Source organism: Nanorana parkeri, unplaced genomic scaffold, assembly GCF_000935625.1.
Source record: "Nanorana parkeri isolate BGI_ZX_2015 unplaced genomic scaffold, ASM93562v1 scaffold1973, whole genome shotgun sequence".
Taxonomy (NCBI): Eukaryota; Metazoa; Chordata; class Amphibia; order Anura; family Dicroglossidae; genus Nanorana; species Nanorana parkeri.
The window spans coordinates 192,374-216,454 of NW_017308241.1; the positions used below are offsets into that span (position 1 = coordinate 192,374).

Consider the following 24,081-nt stretch of genomic DNA (forward strand, 5'->3'; position numbering starts at 1 on the left):
GTGGGGTACGCGGTCGAAAATGTATATCCCACACATTACCTCCAGGTCAGGCACCAAAACGTTACTGTCGAAGGATGTGGCCTCCGAATTTGAGGATTTCTACGCCCACTTATACAACCTGAACCCCATCCCCACCCTGACCTCGCAAGTGAGTGATCTCCTGGAGGCCCCATTATCGGTGGAAGAGTGGAATCTTGGCATCAAACAGTCAAAGCCGAGGAGGGCTCCAGGTCCGGACGGGTTCACCCTGTTGTACTTTAGATCGTTTGGGCACCTACTCTCCGAACATTTTTCGGAAACTTATAATGCCCTCTCGCAAGGGGGTGCCCTACCGACTGACGCTCTTCGAGCGCACATCAGGGTGATCCCGAAACCGGACAAGGACCCCTCCCTCTGTGCCAGTTACCGTCCGATAGCATTGTTGAACACAGATCTAAAAATGTACGCAAAAATGCTGGCAAACAGGCTTCTCCCCTATATACCCGACCTTGTGCATTCCGACCAGGTCGGATTTGTGCCTGCCCGAAAGGCACGAGACAATATAGTCAGGGTTCTCAATGTAGTTAATTCGGCCCGCAGCCGTTCACGCCCTCTTATGCTCCTATCCATTGACGCCGAAAAGGCGTTCGATCAAGTTGATTGGAATTTCCTCGAGTCCACGCTCCAGTATCTTGGGCTGGGGACACATATGCGCTCATGGATTATGGCCCTTTACTCGTCCCCAACGGCAGCTGTGAGAGTTAATGAAACTCAGAGTACTTCTCCATCTCCAATGGTACCCGTCAGGGATGCCCCCTATCCCCGCTCATGTTTATTCTCACTCTGGAACCCCTATTATGTACCATCAGGGCAGATGATTCCGTCGGGGGCCTACAGGTTCCCTCGGGGACACACAAATTGGCAGCCTATGCGGACGATCTGGTCTTCTTTATATCCCGTCCAATGTCCTCAGTGCCTGCCCTTACGAAGGCATTCGACACTTATGGAAAGCTCTCTAATTTTTTGGGTAATCAGGCCAAGTCGGAAGCTCTCAACGTCACCTTACCCCCGGTGGAACTAGACCGTGTGAGGTCCTCCTGCCAGTTCCGTTGGTTACAGAAGAGTCTCAACCACCTGGGTGTACGTGTTACAGCTGACCCAGACCACTTATATGCTGAAAATTATGTCCCCTTACTACACGCAATCAAACGTGACCTCTCGAACTGGCAGGACCTGACCCTGACATGGTTTGGTCGCTGCGCCTCCCTAAAGATGACAGTTCTCCCCAGGATTCTGTACATACTTCAGGCGATCCGATTCATTTACCTCCCACTTTCTTCTCCCAACTGAAACGCATGTTTGTATCCTATGTCTGGGCTAGTCGGCGTCCGAGGTTGGCGTATCGCCTCCTGGTACTACCCAAGGACCGGGGTGGGGTAGGCCTGCCGGACATTAAACTTTACTACAAGGCGTCCCACCTTGTCCGATTAGTGGACTGGTGCTGCCATACGGATCAGAAACGATGGGTGGGGATGGAACTTTCGGAATCCAGACTGCCGCTCTCGGGGGCTGCGTGGCTCACTTCCCCTCTGCCGTCAGAGATCTCCTCACATCCCTTCATTGCGCCTACGCTGAGGGTGGCTAGGACGTCTCTCGATAATTCGGGAATTTCCCCCCACCCATGATACCGGTAATTGGAGACCCCGACTTCCCTTCTCTCTTGACTCCATACGACACCTGACCTGCCCAATGCTAGACAAATGGAGTGCACGGCAGATCCGCCACTTTCTGATCTCCGTGCCCGGGCTGAGTCAGTTGTCGCGTCGCCTCACGGAGTTTGAGTCCATATGTCATCTAGGGGCCCCAATTCGCCATGCCCTCTCTCTGCTTTACAGACAACTCTGCACGCCACCGCAGTCGTATTGCCCTCCATTCCTTGAGAAGTGGGAGTCCGAGTTGGGAAGACCCTTCACTGAGCATCAAAGGGGTACAATATTGTCCTTGGCCCATAGATCCTCCATAGCATGCAAATTCCAGGAACCCGGGATACAAGATTGTTTCCCGCTGGTATAGAGTCCCGTATATCCTAAACAAAATGAACAGCTCGATCCCCTCAACCTGTTGGAGATGTGAACAGGCTCCAGGTACCATGTTACATATATTCTGGCAGTGCTCCGGCCTTCGTTCATTTTGGACAGGGGTGAGGGAGACGATCAACTGGCTGGTGATCGAGGCCCTACCAGATGACTCGGCGGTTTGTCTGTTACACATGACCCCTCTCACTGTTAAACGCTACAAAAAATCCCTGACAATACATTTGTTTAATGCGGCTAGATCATGTATACCTCTGATGTGGAGACAATCCAGCCCTACCACGTTGAGACTATGGTTCTCCATTGTGGATGAGATATTGCGTATGGAGGACCTGACTGCTTCCATTCATAACGTAGAGGAGAAGTTTCGTACGAGCTGGAGACCGTGGTCCCATTTCACAACAACCCCTGCCTATCTCTCAGTGATGAGCACAAACCTCCCCGCTCCGCCAGCTGAGGGGTGAGGGGGAGGTCATACGAGCCGGGGGGCGGGCTGGGGGAAGAGGAGTTCCCCTAGGTCCTGATATTGCCTCTAAACCATATTCCCCATCCCCTCCTTTTCCCTTTCTTCTTCCTTTCCGCCTGACCCCTATTTGATACAGACCCTTCTGAAATTGTCCTGTCCGGGTGATGCCCTCTGAGGTGGGAACACACCCACTCTCTTACACCGGACGTGACTCTTGAAGCTCAACTTAGGACTAGAACTGACATACAGAGTGAGAGAGGTGGGCACGTCCCACGCAATGATCAGTATGTATATGTCATTGCTAGCTTAGACGGCCGGTACTTTTCAGCCTCGAGGCCATGTTTAAAGCCTATATTTGAATATAAATATGCAGAGATGTAGCATTACTGCCAGTTGACTTGTTGGAAACAAATGGATGGTATTGCCAAACGCGAATCTCCTGTAGTGGTGTGAACATAAGGCGCACAAGCGGGAAATTCGGGGAGGCGCAACAGAAGGCGCATAGATTCTATTTGCACCCGCTACGATAGATATATTGTGGATTCCTTCCGAATGTAATGTGATATAGATCTTTATACTGTCCTATGGGACCACTTAATTCTAAAATGGTAGCATTCCTGTTGTAATACCTTTACAATGCTCTGTATTCATGTATCTGTCTGCTAATGCAACAATAAACGCAAAATTACAAGAAAGAAATGTTCCATCAATATGATGGGAATTCTGGTAGGCTATTACCAAAAAGAATTATCTCTGATAGATGAAGAAATAAAAAATAAGTCTGTATACCTCGTCTGAAGGGATATAGGAAGGATAGACACCTTGGAGAGACGGAACTGGACAACTGGAGAGCAGACACTGGGGGCAAGACCGAGATTGGAGACAGTGAATCAAACGGAAGCCAAAACCCTCTTTAACATGGACACCTCCCACCAAAGAACCTCCAATGATGAGGAGGGGAGGATGTCTAAGAGGTGAGATCCACGGGACCCACTAGGCGCCCCGAGCCCCCCACCCAATTTACAGGCTTTTTTAGAGCCACGACAGAGGTTAGAACAGAAAAGAACGGGGAACCTGGACTTCTTCTTACTACCAACAGGAACGAAAAATGCCTGGAAATAATAAACTTATCTAGCCATCAGATTTCTGGGGCAGAGGCCGAAGTCCTAAAATTAGGACTAAGCTTCTGCCCGACCGAAAATATGGACATCTTTGAGGTCATAAAGGATCTCCATCACTTCGCGAGAAATCTGATGTTTAAAGTATTATACGATACAAATCAACCCCAGGAATCAATTAGGGAAGATCTATAAAGATGGAAAGGTTATACTATCAGAGACTTTCGGGCCCTACGGGACCTGATGGAGCTATGGGAAGAAGGACATGATAACAAATATGAAGAGATGGGAATGATGGAAAGAAGAGAAGAGACACCTACCATCTGTAAGAAGAAATCTCAGAAATTCCCCCACCTCCGAGCCAACCCCAGCATATGGTCTTTCCTACAACAGACAAGTAAAAGTTCTAGAAAACATCCTGACTCCTTATGGATATAAGACGAATATAACAAGAGAACAGAGTCAAGCTATAAAAAGATTGGAAAAAAACACAGACCTAGTCATTAAGCCATCAGACAAAGGGGGAAACATGGTTATTATGGACTGTGGACAATATGAGCAGATGTGTATAAAAATCCTTAGTAACACAGCCTGGTATAGACAGACCACTATACAAGATATTGAAGTCTTTAAAGTAGAATTTTTGGCCATCATCTACGCGGGATATATGAAAGATCTGATTAACAAAAAAACTCTTGAATATCTGGAAGTTAAACATCCCAAACTACCATGCTTTACCAAAAATCCACAAGAGTCTTAATGACCCTACGGGACGTCCTATCGTCTCAGGGATTGGGAGTCTATCTGAAGCAGCAAGTATCATCATGGATGGCCACCTACGGCCACATGCAATATCCCTCCCTTCATACTTGAAAGACACGGTGGAACTCTTGAAATTAGTTGAAGATACGATGATCCCTGATGACTGTTGGCTTGTGGCCCTTGATCTAGAAGCTCTAGACAATAGCATCCCACATACCAAGGGAATTTAAATAATTAGAGAATTCCTGGGGGAAAGACCGCAAGCACAGTGGGCGTATAACAACTTTATAATCAATTTGCTACAATATGTTCTGATTAAAAATGTCTTTATTTTTAAGGACACCTATTACCTCCAGGTGCAGGGGGTAGCGATGGGCACTTGCTGTGCCCCATCGTATGCGAACCTATACCTGGGGGGATGGGCGAGAACTCTCTTCTCAAACGAATACATGCAATCTTGGTTAGATTGTATACTGATGTGGCGTCGTTACATCGACGACGTCTTTTTCATATGGACTCGCACTGAAAAGGATTTAAAAGAATTTGTTGCTTCTCTGGCTGACAACAACTTCAATCTAAATTTCACAATGAATTACAGCCGGAAAAAAATTGCATTCCTGGACGTCATGATAGCAATTAAGGACGACAACTATCTCATGACAAGCCTACAGGTGAAACTCGAATAATTAGAATATCGTGCAAAAGTAATTGCAGTAAGTGCTGCAAAAGGGGCCCAAACCAAGTACTGAGTACATATGCATGCTTGTACTTTTCAGAGGTCCGATATTGTTCTATGTACAATCCTTGTTTTATTGATTGTATGTAATAATCTACTTTTTTGAGGTTGTGAATTTGGGGTTCCTTGGGTTTTCATGAGCTGTAAGCCATAATCATCACAATGATGACAAATCACGGCTTGAATTATCTTGCTTTGCATGTAATGAGTCTCTCTCATATATTAGTTTCACCTTTTAAGTTGCATTAGTGAAATAAATGAACTTTGCACGATATTCTAATTATTCGAGTTTCACCTGTATATCGCAAGGAGACAGCAGGAAACTCAATCCTACATGCATCGAGTGCACATCCTCGATTCTTGAAGCAAAATCTACCCAATAGTCAGTATCCGATACTGAAACGCAACTGTACAGTAGACGCTGACTTCCAGAGGGAAGCAAAAGCATTACAGACAAGATTATTGGAAAGGGGCTACGGTCGGAAAGTACTCGAAAAAGCCTATAACCGAGTGCAGAAGCAGAAGAGGGAGCAAATACTATTTGGGAGAGCAGGGGAAGAAAATAAAGATAAAATCACACAAAAAGACAGTCAAAATGATAACAAAATATTCTAGACGCAATAAGAAAATGTCTGGGGCGTCACTGGCACCTCCTAACTAATGATAATACAATTAAAAAATATATAAGGGATACCCCTGAACTAGTATTCAGTAGGGCGAAATCTATGCGCGACATGCTGACTCATAACTTCTATATGCCGGAATCGGAAGCCACAACATGTGGAAAGCTAGGTTTCCAAAAATGTGGAGGTTGCAAGTATTGCAATTTCTTCTCGAAGGGCACAAAAATCCCCCTACCGAACAAAAAACACTGGTGTTTAAAACACACAGTAACTTGCCAGACAAACAATGTCATCTATATGATAAGTTGCAGATGTGGAGCATTCTACGTAGGTAAGACCTTGAGACCAATTTGGAAGAGGGTGTATGACCATACATACTTAAATCAACAATGGAAAAACTGACTACCCCTATCAGCCGGCATGTGGGACTACACCACAACTTTGACCTTTCGGTCATCAAATTCTACATCCTGGACCATATTCATGAAAACAAAAGAGGTGGAGACATTGATAAAAAATTATTACAGGCGGAGGCACGGTGGATTTTTAAATTGAAATCCACCGTCCCTCCAGGCCTAAACGAAGTACTAAGTTATAGGCCCTTCCTATGAGGAATGCAGGCCTCAGCTCGAAATGATTAGATACAAATAGACAAACAAGGAAAGCTAATAATGTAGATAATTATACCCAAGAAATCTTTTAGTTCACCACAAAAAAGAGATAATGAAATCAAGAGGATACACACTCGTAAACAATATATGCTTTTGAGAATTAGATAAAAGAGCATCATGGATTAATTTATCATTGAAATACATCATAGCTCATATTGAATCTAGCATAATTGGATCATATCCAATATGTGATGTTAATCAATCTATAAATAAATATATAGAAACACCATAGATATAACCATGGATTGTCAATAGACATATAAGGGAATAAAACTGAGTCACTAGATTATACATTGTTATACTATTAAACAAAGTCAAAGCAATGAAGCGCCGCAAAAAGACAATCCCTCCTCAATGGGAAATCCTTAAAAGCACACTGCAGGGTGCTGCCCCCCAAAGAAGCCGGGAAAGCGGTGGAATCTGGGAAAAGAAAACAGAGGGGGCGCCTTTGCTGGTGCAGATCAACTTTATTTTCAATAGTCAAAAATAAACCGAAAGATACTCACAGACATAGATAAAAGACAGCCATATAATCCAAAGATTTGAACACTGCTCCAGATGACCTTACTAGTTCTTATGATATATCAGATATTGTCTATATTATATCCACAAAGTGGCAGTGTACATACATTGTAACATATAATTAGTGGCTAATATGTATACAGTAGAGTTCATCTTAATAGTATAACAACATGGGAAAAGAAAACAGAGGGGGCGCCTTTCCTGGTGCAGATCAACTTTATTTTCAATAGTCAAAAATAAACCGAAAGATACTCACAGACATAGATAAAAGACAGCCATATAATGTAAGCTGACAGCAGATGGACATCCACTGAGGGGATCCAGTGTGCAGATGACGTTGACGCGTTTCCAGGGCACGCCCCCTTCGTCAGAACATCTGTTTTCTTTTCCCATGTTGTTATACTATTAAGATGAAGTGTACTGTATACATATTAGCCACTAATTATAGGTTACAATGTATGTACACTGCCACTTTGTGGATATAATATAGACAATATCTGATATATCATAAGAACTAGTAAGGTCATCTGGAGCAGTGTTCAAATCTTTGGATATCTAGCCTAATATGGGCAATATAATTAAAGATATCTGTTAATTAATATACAAATCAAAGAAATTGAATATATGGCTAATCCAAGCACGGTCGAGTTTCAGGCGAGGTGAGGGTGATGTTGATGTCACTACCTGGGGCCTCTAGACTTTGTCCCATTCTAATGTCCCACCCTGTTTAAATATCTGCCCGTTATGGCCATTTCATCGTCAGAGACCATTGCCGCAACAATCGGCCTGACACACCCCCCTCTTTGTGCCGGGGTGACCTTCTTTTGTTGCCAGGGCAGCGGCGGGGAGATATCGGCTCCGTAGTAGACACTATCCGCTGACGCATGCGCACAGGGGAGCCTTCTGTTGAGTGGCTTCCCCTGTTGTCAGGACTATGACCCGGGGAGGACATGTTCGGCGCCTGCGCCTCTCCACTCGTGCATGCGCCTGGGACGGTCTACACCGCCGACCGGAACTTGTTAGTCCGGCCGTTCTGATTCGGCGGTGAAGGGTACATATGGAGAGGGGATCTCACCCTCCATTCTTATGGAGATCACCTCCCAGACAGGCTGAGAGACTCGCACAACCAGGTACGTCAGACTCCCACACACTGATAGCACAGAACGCAATACAATATGCGTTCAAAGCTATCTCAATGGGGCTATTGTTTTATGATTGTTTTGCTGTGGTGTCACTTGTTTTGGACGAGTTTTTGGTACAACTCTTTGATCTTTTTGGGAGCTAAAGGGAAAGGGGGGGAAAAAGAGGGGGGATCCGACTGGGGATGGGACACTTTCATACACATAGAAAAATAGGCTAAATTAGCCTGGATGACTTTCTTTATATATATTAACTAAGCACTTAAGCACACAGTTTGACACTGATTGGCCAATTCCAGGCACTATATCACATTTATGGTTCAGATTTGCATATACGAACACATTGAACCAATAAGATATCAGTAAACATACACTTACCTACATATATATTTTATATACAATAATTTTTGTTTTGTTATGATGCACTGTGTAACTATGGAAGTTAAGATTGAATCACTTATATACTCCCAAATATACACATATATATGTAATTACCCACTAGACTGCCCCCACACCAGTAAGCGGTTTTAGAACTACTCCCAACATATAATCTCCGATCTGGAGAACCACTTCACGGATAAAAAAAATCAACAATAATAAAAATAAAAACAAAAATACCTGATGAAACAATTGAAGGGGTTAACATATACCAGGATCGAGATAGGATATTACATACATTCCCTACCCTCTCTATTCAACAGGGGGACTAAACATCCGACAAATAGCATCCAATTAGGCTCAATCATAGCCTCCTCACCCCTGTTAAGTGTCTCGGTGAAGCCACTGGAGGATTCTGGGACCATCTCTCCCTATGTGACCTTGAGGTCCTAGGTGTGACAAGGGACTGGGTCTGGTGGCTGGAGTATTGCAGTCCTTCCTTTTTTCTTCTCTTCGATCCTCCCGATATCTCCTTCACTCCGCGTACGGACCGTGCATGGTGAGTTCTTCATGATCATATCCCTATGGACTGATCATCTGCCTCAATATGTGTAAACAGATCACTTATCCAAATTTGACACCACCTCCCCTCCTTTTATGATATATGTCTCAAGTATATGTAGTTTCATCACAAATAACTATGTGTGCAAATAAGGGAATCTTTTCTCTATTATGGCTAGATCAACTTATACGAGTCCCTTGAAGAAGCCTCTGTCGAAACGCGTCGGCACCAACCAAAATAAGCGACTACATTGGTCAATTATACTAATGCCTAATATATGATCATGAAGATACTAATGTGACATTTCTGAATATATTAATATATATGAATACAATCACTGGATATATGCATATCAGTGTTTACGCGGGGAACATGTGATATATGAATTGTATTGAATTTTAACATATATTTATTACTAATTATTGTTTGTACAAAATAAATTTGATATTTTAGATAATCATACAGTCTTGGTCATTTACATCTCTCCGCAAACCCTATATATTTTTTCTTGGTTTTCTCACTATGTGTGTGAGATTGTGTCTGTGGTTGTGTGTTTTTGAGTGCCCATTCACACTTATTACAGTGCTATAATTACACAGTTCCATGCAATTAACGCACTGTACTTCGAAATCGCACCTACCACGCATTTTGGTGTGAGAAGTGCTTTGCATTGCCATTCATTTTGAATAGCATCCCAAATGCACCTCCCACCCACAGTTCTATTGCCCGCAACTGAACGCGCAGCACCGTAATGCCGTGCGTTCCATTTCAGTGCAACTTGGGTCACGGCTTAATGACCAAGGAAAAATGTGGGTCCTAAGGTTACACAGGTTGAGAACCACGGCTTTTGGTGATAAGACACTGGCAAATGAAAGCTGCAGGACAAAGCTGAATAACCCCCCCACCCCCCCCCTCCCCACTAACAGCCTGCCGCGGGTTTGTAGCAAACAGTAGAGTGGATCACAGAATACAGAGGCGAGGGTCCTGTGATGTACTACAAGAAATAGATTTTACAAATAAGACTAAAATCCTGTTTTCTTGATCTACATCACAGGACAGAGGGAGTTCATTGTTAGACCACTGGGTCATTATAAGGTAGTCTAAGAGGGGCAGACAACACAGCAAACAAACAGAAGCAGGACCAAGGAACAACAAATGCAAATGGGAAAAGAGGACTATAAGAGGCAAGTCCAAGACTACAGGGCCGTCTAAAGGATTTTTTTTTTTTCCTTAGCCAAAAGTGGCATCTGTCAAGGCCAGAACATCTACCTTGTAGAATATGAAGTGTGCACCTCACCAGTGTGCAGCAGCCTTACAGATTTAGTTAACAGAAACCTGTTGCGAAAAAGCATAGGAAACTAAAACACTTTTAGTGGAGTGCGCCATGATCAGAAAAGAAGAACTTTTGCCCAACAGCTCCATGGCAGCACAAAATGGGATGGCCACGCCTCCCCACCAATCTGATAGGACCTTAACTCATACATTTGAGCAACCCGCAGTTGTTCCTCTTTTTTCCTCCTCCTACTACTGATGGAGGCGGGTTGTTGCTTACCTGGCTGAGGTAAATGTCCTCTGGCCGTCCACCCTGTGCTACTGGAACGGGTGTAGTCCCTTTGTTTGGCCTAAATAGCTATGATGGGGGAGCCTCGCTGCTGGTATCGAGGCGGCTTTTGTGGGCTATGTGTATGTCCCCTCGCGCCGGCGGGGTTGTTTTTCGGAACGCAGGCGAGCGCGGGCAGCTTCCGGGTTGGTGCTCCTCCCACGTCTGGGGCCGCTCTGCATGGAACGCAACCGTTGCGTTCCACGAGGCTCCCTAAGGGCCACTGACGTCGTGCGCGTGGTGATGCCGGCCGATGGGAGGGGCTAATCCCGGCATCCTTCTTAGCACTGTGTGTACCGGCGCGGCTGGCGCTCGGTCTCCTGCTCCTGAGGATCTCCTGCTGCTGCTCTGTGGCTCTCCTACCCCCACTTCGAAGCAGGGGTGGTGTAAAATCCCTTTTGAGGGTCAATCCCTCTTCAGGAACAAGCTGGAGACTGCTATCTCCAAGGCTACGGGTGGTAAATCCAGCTTTATTCCACAAGATAGACGGCTATTATGCCAGAGAAAACCACGCTTTAACGGTATTCTGCAACTTGCCTTTAAGGACGCGCGTTCTTTACAGACTTGGTAAGGAGTGCCGCAGGCCATGGAGGAGCGCCACTGGAGGTGCCAGCTCTACGAAGAATACCCCTAAACCTGCGCAGGGGGCGCAAAAGTCTTTTCGAAACTTTGCCCGCTCAGGTTTGCCAAATAGAAGCCAGGCTCTCTGGGTTCCGACAGATCTGGGCGGACCACATCAAGGACCGGTGGGTGATCGCTACCATTTCGGAAGGCCACGCTTGGCGATTTCGCAAGACTCCACGCACAAGGTTTGTTCTCACACATATTCCATCTTCCGGAGAAGTGAGGGAAAAACCTTGTGAGCTTATGTGCAGTCCCTGTTGACATGGGGTGGTGGTGGAGGTGCCGTCACAGGAGCGCTTTCGGGGCATTTATTCTCCTTTCTGGTCCAAAAGAAGACCGGAGATTGGAGGCCGGTCATAGATCTCCGGCATCTCAACCATCATGTCCTAAAAGAAAATTTAAAGATGGAATCCCTGCAAAGCATCTTAAAGATTGTTCGGCCCAAGGATTGGCTGGTGTCGGTAGATTTAAAAGACGCTTACTATAATGTACCCGTGCATCCGCACTATCACCACTTTCTGCGTTTTGCAGTGCACAACTTCACATACAATTCGTCCGCCTGCCTTTCGGCCTGAAGTCTCCATGGATTTTCACCAAAATTCTCCTCGCCCTAGTCGCGTTCCTTCCAGAACAGGGTGTGCGAATATATCACTATCTGGACGATGTCTTACTACTCGATCAGGAACAACTGCTCCGTCACCGAAAGCTTGTTCTTTCAACTTTCAAGGACTTCGGATGGCTTATCAACATGGAAAAGAGCCACCTGGTGCCTACTCAAGACCTGGTTTATTTAGGCGCTCGCATAAACACTGCTCAAGCCTCTGTCTCTTTTCCTCCGGAGAAGATTCCAGCCATTCGCAAAACTATTGCGGCTGCTGTGTCTGACCTTTATGACCGCCAGACAATGTCTTCGGGTAGTCGGCACTATGATTGCGGTAGACCCCATGGTGAAGCGGGCCCAATGGAGAGCCTGAGATTTCCAAGTGGGTTTTCTGAAACGCTGGTCCACGGAACTTCTGGATCAGAAAATCCTTTTGAGCTCATCCATGAAGGAGAGTTTGAATTGGTGGCTCCAAGATCTCAGCCTTCTGTGCTGTCACTCCCTTATGCCAGTGGACTGGATGATAGTCACGTCAGATGCCAGCGAGCAAGGTTGGGGAGCGGTTTGCCTGGACCAAGTGGCCCACGGGAGATGGACGTTTCCCTCTGAGGGAGTAGTTTCCAACATCCTGGAACTCAGGGCAGCCTTTTCAGGCTCTCCTGGCGTTCCGGTCCCTGCTCAGGGGGTGATCTGTCAGACTGAGGATGGACAATACGTCAGCTGTGGCATATATCCGAAGACAAGGCGGCACTCGCAGCGACACACTCCTGAGGGAAGTTGCTCCGATCAGGATCTGGCCTCAGGAGAATCTGAATCTCCTGTCGGCGGTGTATATACCAGGTCACGCCAATGCGCAAGCGGACATCCTCTCCCGGACAGCCTTCAACAACGAGTGGTCCCTCTCTCCGCGGGTGTTTCAGAGACTGACGAGGTAGGCCTTTCGACCACGGATCGATCTGTTTGTGTCCCCATCCAACACGAAGTTGCCAGTCTTTTGTTCGAGGTTTCCGTGCCCCCAGGCAGTGGGGGTGGATGCGCTGACACTGGAGTGGAAGTTCGAGACGGCATACGCCTTTCCTCCGATGCTTCTTATTCTCCGTTTCCTGAAGAGGCTGCAGGGGGAGGGGGGTCACTGTGCTAGCAGTGATTCTGAATTGGCCGCAATGGCCCTGGTACCCCCTTCTCCGGGAGTTGTCGGTGAGAGAACCTTATCCCCTACCACTACAGGAGAACCTGCTGACCCAGGGTCCATTGGTCCATCCAGCGCCCGAGAGGCTCTGTCTCATGGCCTGGATCTTGAAAGGAGGTGGCTGCAGAGGGACGGCTGCTCGGAGAGTGTGATTTCCACTTTGATGAAAGCCAGGAAGACCAGCACCAACAGGTCCTATGGCAGAATATGGTCCAAGTTTAGGGACTCTGGGGAGATTCCGGAGAGAAACTCTGTGTTAGACTGCTCACATCCTGGAGTTTCTGCAGAAAGGTCTGGAGATGAATCTGAGCTCCATTGCATTGAACCCGCTGTGTTAACCACTGTGGATTTTGGTCGTAGTGTTATTGCCTCTTCGGCTTCTGTACTTGATTAAAATTTTCCGCCGTGTGATTACCCTCCCTGGTGTGTCCAATTATTTCCAATTTGTGTGCTGCCATGGAGCTGTCAGGGAAAACAAGAGAATTGTATTTCATACTTACCGTAACTTTCCTTTCCCGACTAGCTCCATGGCAGCACAAAATGTTCCCGCCCGGTCGGAGTTGCTAGTAACGTAACACTGGTAGCTGCGGGTTGCTCAAATTTATGAGTTACGGTCCTATCAGATTGGTGGGGAGGCGGGGACATCCCATTTTGTGCTGCCATGGAGCTAGTAAGGAAAGAAAAATTGCGGTAAGTATGAAATACAATTTCCTGTTTTCCCTTCAGCTCTTAGGCCTGCGAGATGGTCTCGCAAATCCACTTAGCAATAGTGGAGCAGGAACTTGGTTGTCCCATACTGGGACCCTCAGGAATAACAAGCAGGGAGTCAGACTTGTGGATAGTAGAAGCTGCAGAAAGGTAAACTCTGACCGCTTAAACTATGTTCAAAGAGCATAGGGAAATGTAGGGGATTTAGAAGCAGGACACAAATCAGAAAGGGCTCCTTGCATGTCAAGCCAATTATTTCAAAAATATGCCTAGCAGAAGTGATGGCTCGAGCAAGGCTATCTTGAAAGTAAATGCAGAAAAATCTATCAGATCGGTTCAAAGGACAGCTTCTGAAGGGCTGAGAGAAGTAGACTGAGGTTACACTGAGTCACCAGAGCATGAAGCACCAGGGCATGAACAGGGTAACAACGTGTGCCAACCCTTGCACAAAGGCCTTCACCAACAAGTGAAAAGCAAGTGGACTCTGAAAGAGAATCCCCAAAGGAAGATATCTGGCCCTTGATGTTGTACAAGGCTAAATGCTCATCCAGGCCATACTGGAGGAAAGATAAAATGCATCCCACGCAGTACTTTATAGAATTGAACTTCCTGGTCCTACAATATGCAAAGTAGGTCTTCCAGGTACAATGGTCGACCTTGTGGGGGCCTTAAGGAGCATAGAGAGCCTTAAGATAACAGTGTCTGAAAGGCCTCCGTCCTTCAGGACTTGGGTCCCAAAAGCCATGCCGTTAAAGCCAGCAACCGAGAAGCAGGGTGGCATATCGGAACTTGTGAAAGAAAATCTGGACGGTCCAGAAGTGCCTACAGAGATTTTGCCACATCTGCGTACCAGGGCCTCCTGGGCCGGTTGGGGCAATGAGCATCAAAGGCATGCCCTCCATCTCAATTATGCAAAGGAAGTAAGACAAAAGCTTCAGAGGAGGAAAACAGTATATCAGTTTAAAATGATCACACGGCATTACCAAGGCATTCACTGCAAAGGCTAGCAGATGCCTGGTCCTGATGGCAAACCTATCCAGCTTATTTTAAATGTTGAAGATAAAACTCTGGGGAAAAAAAAAAACTCTAGCGCCTAGGGAGGAAAATTAAAAAAACTCACTTACCTGATCCTCTGAGCTGGCTTGCTCTCAGACTGGTCCCTGGAGCCTCTTTTCCCCTCCACCGCAGTATAAGGTCCTGTAAATCATCAAGTTCTATACATAGTGAATAGAACGCGAGGACACAGAGGGAAATTCCATTGCTGCAGGGTTGGAGGAGACAGGCTGGAGGGAGTGCGGTCACAGCCAGCCATCTGAGGATCGGGTGAGCATAACTTATTTTTCTCCCTAGACCAAAACTTACAGTTAACCCTTGCAGTGCGCGGGTAGCCCCACTGCCAGGGTTAATAATAATTTTCCCTGTAGTTCTGCTTAAAACCTGGATGCTAAGAAGTCCATGTCTGAGGACCTCACCTGCGAGAAGAAGGTGGAAACACCTATGGACCCCCCCCCCCCCCTCCCCACTAACAGCCTGCCTCGGTTTTGTAGCAAACAGTAGAGTGGATCACAGAATACAGAGGCGAGGGTCCTGTGATGTACTACAAGAAATAGATTTTACAAATAAGACTAAAATCCTGTTTTCTTGATCTACATCACAGGACAGAGGGAGTTCATTGTTAGACCACTGGGTCATTATAAGGTAGTCTAAGAGGGGCAGACAACACAGCAAACAAACAGAAGCAGGACCAAGGAACAACAAATGCAAATGGGAAAAGAGGACTATAAGAGGCAAGTCCAAGACTACAGGGCCGTCTAAAGGATTTTTTTTTTTTCCTTAGCCAAAAGTGGCATCTGTCAAGGCCAGAACATCTACCTTGTAGAATATGAAGTGTGCACCTCACCAGTGTGCAGCAGCCTTACAGATTTAGTTAACAGAAACCTGTTGCGAAAAAGCATAGGAAACTAAAACACTTTTAGTGGAGTGCGCCATGATCAGAAAAGAAGAACTTTTGCCCAACAGCTCCATGGCAGCACAAAATGGGATGGCCACGCCTCCCCACCAATCTGATAGGACCTTAACTCATACATTTGAGCAACCCGCAGTTGTTCCTCTTTTTTCCTCCTCCTACTACTGATGGAGGCGGGTTGTTGCTTACCTGGCTGAGGTAAATGTCCTCTGGCCGTCCACCCTGTGCTACTGGAACGGGTGTAGTCCCTTTGTTTGGCCTAAATAGCTATGATGGGGGAGCCTCGCTGCTGGTATCGAGGCGGCTTTTGTGGGCTATGTGTATGTCCCCTCGCGCCGGCGGGGTTGTTTTTCGGAACGCAGGCGAGCGCGGGCAGCTTCCGGGTTGGTGCTCCTCCCACGTCTGGGGCCGCTCTGCATGGAACGCAACCGTTGCGTTCCACGAGGCTCCCTAAGGGCCACTGACGTCGTGCGCGTGGTGATGCCGGCCGATGGGAGGGGCTAATCCCGGCATCCTTCTTAGCACTGTGTGTACCGGCGCGGCTGGCGCTCGGTCTCCTGCTCCTGAGGATCTCCTGCTGCTGCTCTGTGGCTCTCCTACCCCCACTTCGAAGCAGGGGTGGTGTAAAATCCCTTTTGAGGGTCAATCCCTCTTCAGGAACAAGCTGGAGACTGCTATCTCCAAGGCTACGGGTGGTAAATCCAGCTTTATTCCACAAGATAGACGGCTATTATGCCAGAGAAAACCACGCTTTAACGGTATTCTGCAACTTGCCTTTAAGGACGCGCGTTCTTTACAGACTTGGTAAGGAGTGCCGCAGGCCATGGAGGAGCGCCACTGGAGGTGCCAGCTCTACGAAGAATACCCCTAAACCTGCGCAGGGGGCGCAAAAGTCTTTTCGAAACTTTGCCCGCTCAGGTTTGCCAAATAGAAGCCAGGCTCTCTGGGTTCCGACAGATCTGGGCGGACCACATCAAGGACCGGTGGGTGATCGCTACCATTTCGGAAGGCCACGCTTGGCGATTTCGCAAGACTCCACGCACAAGGTTTGTTCTCACACATATTCCATCTTCCGGAGAAGTGAGGGAAAAACCTTGTGAGCTTATGTGCAGTCCCTGTTGACATGGGGTGGTGGTGGAGGTGCCGTCACAGGAGCGCTTTCGGGGCATTTATTCTCCTTTCTGGTCCAAAAGAAGACCGGAGATTGGAGGCCGGTCATAGATCTCCGGCATCTCAACCATCATGTCCTAAAAGAAAATTTAAAGATGGAATCCCTGCAAAGCATCTTAAAGATTGTTCGGCCCAAGGATTGGCTGGTGTCGGTAGATTTAAAAGACGCTTACTATAATGTACCCGTGCATCCGCACTATCACCACTTTCTGCGTTTTGCAGTGCACAACTTCACATACAATTCGTCCGCCTGCCTTTCGGCCTGAAGTCTCCATGGATTTTCACCAAAATTCTCCTCGCCCTAGTCGCGTTCCTTCCAGAACAGGGTGTGCGAATATATCACTATCTGGACGATGTCTTACTACTCGATCAGGAACAACTGCTCCGTCACCGAAAGCTTGTTCTTTCAACTTTCAAGGACTTCGGATGGCTTATCAACATGGAAAAGAGCCACCTGGTGCCTACTCAAGACCTGGTTTATTTAGGCGCTCGCATAAACACTGCTCAAGCCTCTGTCTCTTTTCCTCCGGAGAAGATTCCAGCCATTCGCAAAACTATTGCGGCTGCTGTGTCTGACCTTTATGACCGCCAGACAATGTCTTCGGGTAGTCGGCACTATGATTGCGGTAGACCCCATGGTGAAGCGGGCCCAATGGAGAGCCTGAGATTTCCAAGTGGGTTTTCTGAAACGCTGGTCCACGGAACTTCTGGATCAGAAAATCCTTTTGAGCTCATCCATGAAGGAGAGTTTGAATTGGTGGCTCCAAGATCTCAGCCTTCTGTGCTGTCACTCCCTTATGCCAGTGGACTGGATGATAGTCACGTCAGATGCCAGCGAGCAAGGTTGGGGAGCGGTTTGCCTGGACCAAGTGGCCCACGGGAGATGGACGTTTCCCTCTGAGGGAGTAGTTTCCAACATCCTGGAACTCAGGGCAGCCTTTTCAGGCTCTCCTGGCGTTCCGGTCCCTGCTCAGGGGGTGATCTGTCAGACTGAGGATGGACAATACGTCAGCTGTGGCATATATCCGAAGACAAGGCGGCACTCGCAGCGACACACTCCTGAGGGAAGTTGCTCCGATCAGGATCTGGCCTCAGGAGAATCTGAATCTCCTGTCGGCGGTGTATATACCAGGTCACGCCAATGCGCAAGCGGACATCCTCTCCCGGACAGCCTTCAACAACGAGTGGTCCCTCTCTCCGCGGGTGTTTCAGAGACTGACGAGGTAGGCCTTTCGACCACGGATCGATCTGTTTGTGTCCCCATCCAACACGAAGTTGCCAGTCTTTTGTTCGAGGTTTCCGTGCCCCCAGGCAGTGGGGGTGGATGCGCTGACACTGGAGTGGAAGTTCGAGACGGCATACGCCTTTCCTCCGATGCTTCTTATTCTCCGTTTCCTGAAGAGGCTGCAGGGGGAGGGGGGTCACTGTGCTAGCAGTGATTCTGAATTGGCCGCAATGGCCCTGGTACCCCCTTCTCCGGGAGTTGTCGGTGAGAGAACCTTATCCCCTACCACTACAGGAGAACCTGCTGACCCAGGGTCCATTGGTCCATCCAGCGCCCGAGAGGCTCTGTCTCATGGCCTGGATCTTGAAAGGAGGTGGCTGCAGAGGGACGGCTGCTCGGAGAGTGTGATTTCCACTTTGATGAAAGCCAGGAAGACCAGCACCAACAGGTCCTATGGCAGAATATGGTCCAAGTTTAGGGACTCTGGGGAGATTCCGGAGAGAAACTCTGTGTTAGACTGCTCACATCCTGGAGTTTCTGCAGAAAGGTCTGGAGATGAATCTGAGCTCCATTGCATTGAACCCGCTGTGTTAACCACTGTGGATTTTGGTCGTAGTGTTATTGCCTCTTCGGCTTCTGTACTTGATTAAAATTTTCCGCCGTGTGATTACCCTCCCTGGTGTGTCCAATTATTTCCAATTTGTGTGCTGCCATGGAGCTGTCAGGGAAAACAAGAGAATTGTATTTCATACTTACCGTAACTTTCCTTTCCCGACTAGCTCCATGGCAGCACAAAATGTTCCCGCCCGGTCGGAGTTGCTAGTAACGTAACACTGGTAGCTGCGGGTTGCTCAAATTTATGAGTTACGGTCCTATCAGATTGGTGGGGAGGCGGGGACATCCCATTTTGTGCTGCCATGGAGCTAGTAAGGAAAGAAAAATTGCGGTAAGTATGAAATACAATTTCCTGTTTTCCCTTCAGCTCTTAGGCCTGCGAGATGGTCTCGCAAATCCACTTAGCAATAGTGGAGCAGGAACTTGGTTGTCCCATACTGGGACCCTCAGGAATAACAAGCAGGGAGTCAGACTTGTGGATAGTAGAAGCTGCAGAAAGGTAAACTCTGACCGCTTAAACTATGTTCAAAGAGCATAGGGAAATGTAGGGGATTTAGAAGCAGGACACAAATCAGAAAGGGCTCCTTGCATGTCAAGCCAATTATTTCAAAAATATGCCTAGCAGAAGTGATGGCTCGAGCAAGGCTATCTTGAAAGTAAATGCAGAAAAATCTATCAGATCGGTTCAAAGGACAGCTTCTGAAGGGCTGAGAGAAGTAGACTGAGGTTACACTGAGTCACCAGAGCATGAAGCACCAGGGCATGAACAGGGTAACAACGTGTGCCAACCCTTGCACAAAGGCCTTCACCAACAAGTGAAAAGCAAGTGGACTCTGAAAGAGAATCCCCAAAGGAAGATATCTGGCCCTTGATGTTGTACAAGGCTAAATGCTCATCCAGGCCATACTGGAGGAAAGATAAAATGCATCCCACGCAGTACTTTATAGAATTGAACTTCCTGGTCCTACAATATGCAAAGTAGGTCTTCCAGGTACAATGGTCGACCTTGTGGGGGCCTTAAGGAGCATAGAGAGCCTTAAGATAACAGTGTCTGAAAGGCCTCCGTCCTTCAGGACTTGGGTCCCAAAAGCCATGCCGTTAAAGCCAGCAACCGAGAAGCAGGGTGGCATATCGGAACTTGTGAAAGAAAATCTGGACGGTCCAGAAGTGCCTACAGAGATTTTGCCACATCTGCGTACCAGGGCCTCCTGGGCCGGTTGGGGCAATGAGCATCAAAGGCATGCCCTCCATCTCAATTATGCAAAGGAAGTAAGACAAAAGCTTCAGAGGAGGAAAACAGTATATCAGTTTAAAATGATCACACGGCATTACCAAGGCATTCACTGCAAAGGCTAGCAGATGCCTGGTCCTGATGGCAAACCTATCCAGCTTATTTTAAATGTTGAAGATAAAACTCTGGGGAAAAAAAAAAACTCTAGCGCCTAGGGAGGAAAATTAAAAAAACTCACTTACCTGATCCTCTGAGCTGGCTTGCTCTCAGACTGGTCCCTGGAGCCTCTTTTCCCCTCCACCGCAGTATAAGGTCCTGTAAATCATCAAGTTCTATACATAGTGAATAGAACGCGAGGACACAGAGGGAAATTCCATTGCTGCAGGGTTGGAGGAGACAGGCTGGAGGGAGTGCGGTCACAGCCAGCCATCTGAGGATCGGGTGAGCATAACTTATTTTTCTCCCTAGACCAAAACTTACAGTTAACCCTTGCAGTGCGCGGGTAGCCCCACTGCCAGGGTTAATAATAATTTTCCCTGTAGTTCTGCTTAAAACCTGGATGCTAAGAAGTCCATGTCTGAGGACCTCACCTGCGAGAAGAAGGTGGAAACACCTATGGATAGAGGGCCCACTCTCTAGTATCAGACTCTAATGACAGAAGTAATCCACCTGGCACAACTTTCAACACCTAGAATGTATCACAGACAAGGCCAAAATGTGGAGTTCTAGCCATACTAAAAAGCTGCATGAATTTGGTGCTTCCTTGATGGTTGATGGCGTTCTCCAACTGCATCCTGGTCATGCAAAAAGGTCTGTTTCATTTAAGTTGAAGTGAGGTAATGCTATATATCCAATATAGATGGTTTTTTATCTATATTGTATCCAGATTGTCGTGTTGTAATACAAGATATTTGTCAGTAAAATAATGAAAGACAAGATTGTACACAAGCAGTAAGTGGATCCAAAATGAATATAAAAAAACAAAATGGCAACTTATGGGATAAAACCTGCAATTCTTCACACAAAACAGGACATTTCCCTATAGATGTTTACTATGAATTATTCATTTATGTAAGGAATTTGGGTTACTGTGGAAAAGTGATGCGACTTCCCATTATGCACACAATAAAATCACCATACCTGTATGTTTACTTGATAATCAGTGGGACCATGTATTGAGCCATACAGTGCAAAACCAACAACAAATATCCTTCGATTAACTGAAAACCTGAAAGACAAAACAAAAAAAGTACCATCAAAAACAAAAGTCACCACAATCTGAACACCAAAAAACTAGATACATATTAACAGTAATACTTAACATTTTTCTACAAAATAAATTAAGAAACTGCAAAAGACACACAGTTATAACTACTTTGTGTTTCAGCAAACTACCAGCATCTGCAATATTTAGCAGTAACAAAATCATGTCCAATGTCATGACCAGTCGCCCAGTTTCCTGATTGGTCAGGAAGCCAGGCTGCCAAGCAACAAGTGAAGCCAGCTTCCTAGCCGACCAGGAAGCCGGGAGGCGGGTCATGACATCCCACCTGGCTTCCCGATTGGTTAAGACGCCAGGCGGCCTCGAAACATGAAGCCGTTTGTTCTTTTGATAGAACACTGGCTTCTCAGGCAATGGGACCTTCCTGATAAGCCGGGCAAACAGTATCCCAGGATGCCAGTATTCGGTATTGGCAAGTACCCAATGGTGAAAAACCGGTATTGGTGCATTTCAGTCAGAGTCTGGGAAAATAAGTAATTCTTTATATATTCCTCTGCGCTATACACTATCTTGTGGAAAGCCAGTGAGAAGTGCTCAGGGAGCCCTTAGTTTAAAATCTGCTGTGCATTTTAATAAATTATGTTTAGTAATGCACCAATACAGATACCAGTATCGGTGGAGATACTGAGCATTTGCTCAGATACCAAAAACCGATACCAGCACTTTAATTAGCCTGCTTGGGAACCACGCGGCGCCTGTTTACAGCCTCCTAAGACCCTCCGCACATCTCCCCTTCATAAGACCCTCCACCCAAGACATCAGACCAGCACCCTGGAGCAGAGTGGCAGCACAGAGTATGTACAGGTATGGTGCAGCAAAACTGCACCTGAACTCCACAGCTGCTTTAGATATGATGCCTTCTGTTTCGGTCCTGTGCTTTATTCTGCATTGCTGAGATTTGCACTTATATATATATATATATATATATATAATAATAATATTGCTGAGATTTGTAGTCCCTCTACAGCTTGGAGTGGCAGAACTACCAAGGTTGCAGCTGCGACCGGGCACTGGCGCTCCACCATTTACCTAAAATCAGTCTGTATTGTTTTAGAAAAACGGTCACGTGGAAAAAATATATAAAATATTGGTATAGGTGAGTACATGACGAAAAGAAATCGGTACTCATACTCAGGTCTGGAAAAAACACACACACAAGATGCACCAATTTTCTCAAGACCGAGTATCGATACTAGGGATGCACCGATATATTGGCAGCCGAAACATATCAGCTGAAAATGGCACTTTTGACATACCGAAAGTGCTATTTTCTTGGCCGATATAGTGGTGCATTCATTCTCTCTCCTCCCCGCTGTGCGCTGCTCTGTGTCCCAGTGGGGAGGAGAGAAATTGTCACAGGCGGCCAAGCGCTGCGGTAGGAGAGCGCTGTGAGCGGCCGGCGTCTCTCCTCCCGCACCGCTCAGCCTCCTGTCACAGATCAGAGGAGAGCAGTGCGGTCAGCTTGCAGCACTTCCCCGCAACGCTCACTCAGCCTCATGTGACAGTGAGTCAGGAAGGAGTAGAGTGCAAACACTCAGCGATCACTGTTTGTAAATAATTGAGGACATGGTATGTTTACTATATCCTCCATTATGAATGAATGGGAATTCATTCATGATTGCGGTTATAGTAAACATACTATGGCCTCATGTTATGAATGAACAGGAACACTCAGAGGATTACTGTTAATCTATAACAGTGGCTGCAGAAAAAAAGAGATTGAGGACTCTGTGTTCTCAATCTCTTTTTCTATTTTAAAAAGGAAATATATGAGAGTTAAAATAAAAAACATTTTTGGTTTCGGTCTGAAATTTTCATTTCGATGCACCTCTGATCGATACTTTTCCCCCAAGTACTCACCAATACCAATTACCGATACCTTTTCTTTAGTGTCATGTAACAGTTTCTAAAATAATACAAAAACGTATGATTTTAGGACAGTTTTGGACTATCAGGGTCCGGTCGCAGGTGCAAATGCTGTGATGCTGGTAGTTCTGCCACTGACTCCAAGCTGTAGAGGGACTACAAATCCCAGCAATACATTATATAGCAATGCAGAATAATATGTAGCTACATAATTTAAATGCTCACAAGGGCTGTGCGGGCAGCAGGAAGGAGATGTTGGACGGGCTAGCCCTCTAAACAGGTGCGGCGAGGTCCCACGCTTGCTGGGGACCTCACAGCAGCTGCTTGTGTTTTAAAAATTTAAGTGCCGGTATCGACGCTTAGTATCAAGGCATTTTCACGAGTACTCGTGAGAATGCCCAGTATTGTCACAGATACTGGTATCAGTACCTGTGCATCCCTAATATACTATATATACACTGAGTGGCCAGATTATTATGACCGCCTGATGTTTGTAGGCAAATTAGCTATAATTAGCTATAATTTTGCACTGAAGTTGCTAGATGGCCAGACCATTATAAATAGGGAAGCAGGTTGTTTACCACGACAGTAGAAGTGATTTTTTTCTGAAGATATGGGTAAACAATGCGATTTAACAGCCTTTGAACGTGGGATGATTGTTGCCGCTCGAAGCCATGGAGCGAGTATCAGCAAAACAGCAGAATTCGTTAAATGTTCAAGAGCAGCTTTTGTTAACCCCTTCATGACTGAGGCCTTTTTTTCATTTTTTGCACCCATGTTATATTCCACATTTTAGGCCTGAAAGTGACTTAAAACCCCCAAACATTATATATTTTCTGAATGCCAAGACCCTATAGAATAAAATGGTGGTAGTTGCAAATTTTTATGTTGCGCAATATTAGCGCAACTCCTTATTAAACCCCAACATTTAGTGAAAAATGTAATCAAATGCCCC

General features: G+C 46.5%; 1 protein-coding gene across 1 annotated transcript in view; it reads right to left on the bottom strand.

Annotated features, from left to right (window-relative positions):
* BTBD2 (BTB domain containing 2) overlaps positions 1–24,081 on the bottom strand; it is a gene marked incomplete at its 5' end in the record, with an annotated part of 99,197 nt that overhangs the window by 52,541 nt on the left and 22,575 nt on the right. The window contains one exon of the mRNA XM_018572238.1: positions 21,119–21,206. Coding sequence (XP_018427740.1) covers positions 21,119–21,206 — 88 coding nt within the window. The remainder of the gene's footprint in view (positions 1–21,118; positions 21,207–24,081) is intronic.